Source organism: Adiantum capillus-veneris, chromosome 21 (genome assembly GCF_014529385.1).
Source record: "Adiantum capillus-veneris isolate H3 chromosome 21, ASM1452938v2, whole genome shotgun sequence".
In the NCBI taxonomy this organism is placed as follows: domain Eukaryota; kingdom Viridiplantae; phylum Streptophyta; class Polypodiopsida; order Polypodiales; family Pteridaceae; genus Adiantum; species Adiantum capillus-veneris.
The window spans coordinates 72,659,390-72,666,587 of record NC_140951.1 but is presented as its reverse complement, the minus strand read 5'-3'; the positions used below and the strand labels follow the sequence as shown (position 1 = coordinate 72,666,587).

The 7,198-nt window shown below is 52.3% G+C and overlaps 1 protein-coding gene across 1 annotated transcript in view; it reads right to left on the bottom strand.

The window, feature by feature from the left end:
* Window positions 1-413: 413 nt before the first annotated feature.
* Window positions 414-7,198, bottom strand: part of LOC147431149 (mitochondrial-processing peptidase subunit alpha-like) — a 61,284-nt gene continuing 54,499 nt past the window's right edge. Inside the window, exon 13 of the mRNA XM_086493802.1 lies at window positions 414-693. Within this exon, the coding sequence (XP_086349928.1) occupies window positions 647-693 (47 nt within the window). The 3' untranslated portion in view covers window positions 414-646. The remainder of the gene's footprint in view (window positions 694-7,198) is intronic.

The following is a 7,198-nucleotide window of genomic DNA, read 5'->3' as shown; positions in this document are numbered from 1 at the left end:
AAAACTTGTACACATGAATATGCAAGGCGATCAGGACACACAACCTCCACGTGTAACTTGCACTAGTGCATATTGACCACAAGAAGAGCATCTAACATCCGCCCATGCAGAAGTTCTTGAAGAATACATCGGACGGAACACAAAACATTCGAACAGTGACTTCAGCCAAAAAAAAAAACATTCATTGAACACTACTTCCCAACCTCCAATTCAGGTACCTTTAGGGCAGTGAAACCCATTATTGGGAGACGGTCTAAATTAAGCGTTTGTGTGTGTGTGTGTGTGTGTGTGTGTGTGGGGGGGGGGGGGGGGGGGGGGGGGGGGGGGGGGGGGGGGGGGGAAGAGAGGGAAGTCATAGAAACGTTCCACAGAGAGAGAGAGAGAGAGAGAGAGTCTCACTAGCTACCAGGAAAAGCTATAAATGTCAGCCATGGAGCACAAGCATGTAAAAATACATTTATTGCCAATGAGGCAACCAGGATTTATTTGATCTTCATTTCTCCTCTTGGACTGATTTCATCTCATCTATTGTGGTACCAGGATTCGCTTCTCAGAGCTGCAAAAAAAAACTCTGGAAAAAAATTTCCGAAGTGGAACCTGAAAGATGTGTGATTATACACTGGGATTTTTGTCTTGGCTGCCCCTTCTACTTGAATCGACTTGCTATCTCATCATATCTTGGGGCATGTGTGACTGCAAAAAGCAATAAAATCTCTCTCTCTCTCTCTCTCTCTCTCTCTCTCTCTCTCTCTCTCTTCTCTCTCGTCTGGAATCTATGATGTCTCGTGGGTGGCCCCTCTGGACCAAGGAATATAGGATCTAGGCCAGCAGCGCGTCAATATATCATGAAGAAGCACATCAATGCACAAAGGCTCCATCCCTCAAGGATGCTTCAGGTGATCATGTGATCTCCGGGGGCCTGAAGCATAAAATTGGCTGTGCAGTCACATGGACGAAGGAACATGTGATGTACAAGCAAAACCAACAGAATGCTTAAAACGTCCCTCCTCTAAGGAAGGCTTCTCTATCTGCTGTCCTCCTGGTGTAGCCTCGAGAGTGAAACGATTTTCTTGCTTCCCTGGCCACTTCCAGGGCTACTGGTCCAACTCTGGTAAAATCTCTGGTCTCTCCTCAAGCTATCTCATATCTGGAGGACCAGGACGGGCTGAGCCTGCCTTTGTCTCCGTGGTTATCTCTGTCTCTTATCACAGATATGCACCACTCTCACTAGAGTGCTGCTGACTCTGACCCTCGCCATCTGGAACCTTATACTGAACTGAACTCTCCTGAGACTGACGAGGCTATGAAGATCGAGCATTCCTCTGACCAACCTGTCTCCATACCTGAACCTTAAGACAATCTCTCATAAGAAAAGTGAAAAGTGAAAATCACCAAATGAGAAAATAAAGGTCACATGAAAAGTGAACATCACCAAATGAGAAAGCTGCCTGAGGATTCCACAAAGTAAACAGGGTCTCGACCATCCAAACAAAGGTCACATGAAAAGAGATTGTCTTAATGAATCACCTAAGAAAGAACCATAGAACCCACATCTTCTCTTAGTGCCATAAGAGTCAAGTAGTGCGCCCCAAGTTTCTAATCATCATCCAAATGGGTCCTTCATTAAGTGTTATGGTCATGTGAATGGTCAATGCGTTGTGACCTTCTTTGATTCTGGCAGTATACATGATGTGATTAGTAATTCTCTTGTGAAGAGCGCACGTTTAAAAGCTATTCCAACAGACCTGTTACAACTTGGCGACGTGGTAGATCTGATCAACTTGCAAAAGATGGCTGAGTGGCCTAAAAGTTAAAACCCCAAAACTGAAGACTGAAGGTTAGGATTTTGGTTGGAAATCCTAACCCTACCAACTTTGAAGGACCAGGCCAAGGGCCCTAACACCTAGAAAGAAATTCAACTCAAATATTGTGTAGACATCTGAATTGGCAACTGTCCGAAAAACCGAAAACCTGCTGACAGACCCAGATTTTAGCACTTCAATAACAACTGAACTGAAAGAGAGAGACGACACACGACACGAAGTGGCGGAATTCCACCCCAGAGAGTATTGGCCCCAAACCTTGGCGCCCCTTTCAGTATTTCTTTATATTGCATCAACACAGTACAAGCCGGTACTCCAGACTCTGCACCTTCTCCAGGAAACATGCCAAAGAATGAGCCCATGGCCTCATATTTGAAGGCCCTAGGCCCAAAAGCAGTTTACATGAAAAGCTTCAAACTCAAAAGCAATTGGTTCATAAGCAGGAGCTCAAAAGCTACCAGCATAAATCACAGAAATCCGTACAGCTGCCACTTCAACAGTCAGCGCAAAACACGGAAATCCGTACAGTCTACCACGTCATCATGTCACTACAGATTGTGTACATCCGTACAGTTGCTGCCACGCCATCAGCTCCACGCAATGTTTTGTGTGTGTGTGGGTCCTACTTTATTTATATGCCTTTATGTCACTTGGGCCCCATCGGATCGGGGTTCAATAAGTTAGTAGGACTTCTTCTCCTGTTGTTGCTTGTTCTTCTTAGGGTTTAGGCCCCTCGGCCGTGATCTCAAGGTTGGCTCTGTTCTTCACTGACTTGACACGTCAACAATTTGTGACATCCTGTCACAAACAAGTGACGTGGCCCGTGGGGACACCCTGCTGCTGAAAATGCGCCGACGGGCTGACGTGGCAGCCAACGGAAAATCCGCCGCAAAACGAGCTGACATGGCAAGCAGTACGGACACAGTACGGACTCTCTGCTTTTTGAGCTGACATGCGTACGGAATTCCTAGATTTACGATGGCTGAACATAAGTGGCAGCTTTTGGATGAATTGCTTTATTTTTTTTTAAAAAGCTTTTAAGCTTTTCATTTTGGGGCTTTGCTTTGGACATCCCTTGTCCTTGTAGCACTAAATAAGTGGGCAGGGCCTCACTTCTCGGGGCATCTGGACGCAGAGTCTGAGAGTGAATACCTACCCACTCTCTTGTACTTTGAACACAAATAAATACAAAAAGAAATACCGAAAGGGGCGCCAGTCTTTGGGGCCAATACCTCTAGGCACGGAACTAAGCCGGGCCGTGTCGACTCGAGTGTGAATTGTGTTTAACTGTTTTGAAGCGAATCTCTCTTGTGTCGTTGTAGAATCTTGACTTGGGGTGTCCAAGTTTGTTACAGTGGTATCAGAGCATAGAAAGATTCTTCTTCTACGAAGGATTCGATTCTTTTTGCAACGCACGCAGCTTTTGAGAATCTTCGTGTCACGACGACCTCGGACTTATTAGGCACTCCCAACCTTCATACATCGCGCATCGAACACGCTCCCGTCTTCATCGCTGGGTCTTACAGGGCATAAAGCCATTAAGAATCCCAGATTACACATGGGTTCTGGTGAAGAATCTGACAGAGATGACACCTCTCAATGGGAAGGCAAAGAAAAGTTGAAGATCCGATGCAGGAATTGTAGTAAAGACTGAAGATTTGGGCAAAATAAAATTCGAACAAGTTTGCACCAAGGGAGATTCTTTGGACGCTTATTGCAAGAGATTTTGGAACTCTTTTCTACCAGCCTCTTCATTTACAAAGGTCTTGTTTAAGGAACAGATTGAGCGGCTTTTTTGCAGACTTCCTACATAGATCCCAGCCTGCTGCTTGAAGCAGAAGTTGAATTCTTTTGAAGAATTGATGGGTCATGTGAAACGGGGTTTTTGCGATACATTCAGGAAATTTGACTTACCCCACTGATGAGATCTTGACTCAGAGAACCCAACAAACCTCTCACAATGAAATTAGAAAAAGAAAGAGTTCCCAGAAATATTATCAGGCCCGCTACTGCTGCTCGCCCCCCCCCCCACCCCCCCCCCCCCCCCCCCCCTTGCTGTTGCGCCATCGCTCTCCTCCCCCCCCCTCCCTCCCCCCGCTGCCCCTTCGCTGCCCCCCCACCCCCTTCAGCCCTGCGCACTGCCTCTCAACCCACCCGCTGCCCCCCCCTATCTGCGCGTGCTGCCCCATTAGCTGCCGCAGCCCGCTGCCCTCCTCTCGCTCTGCCTTTTCCGCTCCATCCCCCCCGCTCGCTGCTGCTTGTGCACCCGCACATTGCACGGCTGCCCTCTTCGCCCTCGCTGTCTCCTCATCACCCCCCCCCCCCCCCCCCCCCCCCCCACCCCCCCCCCCCCCCCCCCCCCCCCCCCCCCCCCCCCCCCCCTCTTCGCTCCGAAGGCCTCTGCACCTGGCTCGGCAGTACTTTCTCTTCGGAAAAGTGCCTGGCTGACTTGTTTGCAGGTTTCTTCTTCGCCGCCCGCTTCTTCGACTCAGCAGTAGACACAGATGGAGGCTCCAGCTTCACCTCAGAGGGACTCGCCTGAAGCCTCTCGCCCGACCCCGCTCAGCCCACCATTCGACTTGCTCTTACGCCAGCAGAGCAAGCGAGCCTTGCCACAGAGGTAGAACGCTTGCATGCGACTTCTGTCATCTGCAAGGTTCTCGGCACTCGTCCCAACAGAGGAGAGTTGCGTGACCTTCTCCAGGCCCGCCTCCTCGCAGAGGTGGGCAAGATCTTGGATGTCCAGATTCTCGAACGGGGGTACTACCAGATTGAGTTCGAGACTTCCGAGATGGCCTCCAAGGTCATAGCTATGAGTCCATTGGCCATCCGAGCATCACGCACCCACTTTCGACAGTGGCGACATGGTTTTGACCCGTCTTCGGATGTGCTAGTAGAGGAGGCGAACATCCCCATCTCAGTCTGCTTTCCGGTTTACGGAGGGAGTACCTTCCACTTCTCTCCAGGATTGGCTCCGCCATCGGAACTGTCCTGGAGACACCTCATACGGTAGCATCAGTAGCTGCCAAGGCGACTGGCATCCCTTCAATTCGAGTTTTGGTCAGAGATACCCACACGCTCCTGAAGGTCATCCTTCTGCCTCGGGTGAGTGGGGGTTGGTTCAGACAGAGTGTGGAGTACTCGGGTCTCCCCAACCAGTGCTTCATTTGCAGACAGATGGGCCACCTAGCGAAGGCCTGTCCACGGAGGAGACCACGACCCACACCCCAGCCTCAGCCCCAGCCTGCCAAGGCTGGGCCGCAGCCACAGCCAACGACACAGAGCACAGATTCAGCGCCACCCTCCGAGCCTGGGGCTCCAGCGGAGGAGGGGTGGCAACAGGCCCGTGGCCGTCGACGCCAGGGGCCACAGCGACAGCCTGGCACTCAAAGTGGCCCCCAGGTGCTCTCAGCAGCAGTGGGTTCCACGGGGAACCGCTTTGGTCCTCTTGAGCAGGAGGAGCCCCCTACGCCAGCCACCACCTCCGCTTCACCCTCGCCAGCCGCTCCGCCTTCCGATCTCCCCTCCTCCTCCTCATGCCCTCCCCCGCCCTCTGCTCCCGCTCACTCCCCACCTCGCCCCCCCCCATGTCTCTGCCGCCCCACCGCTTCTCCTCTCCCCCGCCCCCCAGCCCCTTCTCCCCCTCCTCCTGCTTCAGTACCACAGTCGGTTCAGGAGACTGGACCCTTGCCGGCGGCCAGGAGATCTCTTGGCAGCGCCTTCGCCACGAGTCGCCTAGCGAGAGAGGGTCAACCCTTCATGCGGCCCCCACTGCAGATTCAGACTTCTCCTCTTGCAGCTATCCCTCGTGGTTTGACGAGCTTTGACCTCCGACGCCACTGAGATTTCTTCGATTACGGGTTTACTCGTTTTCTTGGCGATTCCGCAGCAGACCACGAGGCAGCCTGCTTCAGAGTCCACGCTTTGTTCCTCGCCGCTAGGGGGACAGAGGCCTTGGACTCAGCAGTTGGTTTCTCCTTCCCCCTCTGTGGCAGGACTGAGACAGAGTGGTCCCTCGACTCAGTGGTGGGATGGTTGCATACACAGGTTCTCGAGTTCTCTCACCACATGGGAGAACTTGGCGTTACAGATTTGCTGCAGACTTTGTGGCCACTGGCCAAGTTTGCGGTGACACCCCCAGATTCAGCAGGATGTAGACACATTGTGGTGTACCTTTTTGCTGATACGCAGTTTTTGCCTTGCTATGTATTCATTCATGAGGACTCCTGGACAGAGGAGGTGGCCTTACGCACGGCTCGCTCTACTTGGGCTTGGACCAGGCACTCACTGCAGTCTAGCCTATCTAGAGGACGCTAGGATGCGGATTACTCCCCATCCAAGCCTGCTTCGAAGATAGCTCGTCTTGCTGCTGCGGCAGCATCTGTTCTCTCTCGCTCCCCATGAGGATCGTCTCGTGGAACGTGCAGGGACTAGGTGGGCCCCAGTTTCAGCGACAGCGGGGCCGATTGCGTCAGGAGCTTCAGCGTTGCCTTGTGGGAGGAGAGATTGATCTCCTTATGCTTCAGGAGCACCATTTGTCTGAGAGCCGCATTCGGCGATGTGGTCAGATTTTGCATGGACGCTATGATACCTTTTGGTCAGCTGCTTTTGGGCCTGGAGGCATCCAGGGTGGGGTATGTATGACTATTGCGGACTCATTACAGCAGGCCATTGTGGGCAGAGGGATTATTGTACCAGGCAGGGCTCAATGGATTACTATGCAGGTTCAGGGTAGCCTGGTGGGTTTCCTGAACATTTATGCGCCCAATGTGGCGAGTGCTCGTGCAGAGTTTTGGTCACAGATTGTTGAGTCTTTGCCACAGGTTGACCAGTGGTGTGTAGGAGGGGACTTCAACATGTTGGAGGACCCTTCTGACAGGATCGGAGGCAGCCAGGAGTCGAGTTAGCAGCTTGGGAGAGGTTTTGTATGACGTTGAGGGTCTCGGATACATGGCAGCATTCTGGCTTTGTGAGGCCTCCAGAGAGTCTTGCCTTCTCTAGATCGGACCGCAGAGTGGGAGGAGTGAATCTATCGCGCATAGATCGCTTCTACACTAGTGACCACTTCAGTGACTTGGGGGGATCAGTGGGCATCCTGGCAGGGACATCCTTCTCGGACCATGCACCAGTGATCCTCACAGTGACAGACAGGCAGAGGAGTGGGAGCACGATGCTTCGCATCCCAGAGCGGGTCTTGTTGGACTCAGCACTCAAAGAGAGGGTCGAGGCTCTATGGACAGAGGGCATGGACAGCCACGCTCCACCTGCAGACAGAGTGGCCTCAGGCCTAGCTCAGCTTAGCCACTTCTTTCTCCAGGAGTTTTTGGCTCGACGGGCTACAGCGAGAGAGGTGGAGCAGCGTCTCAGACGAGGCA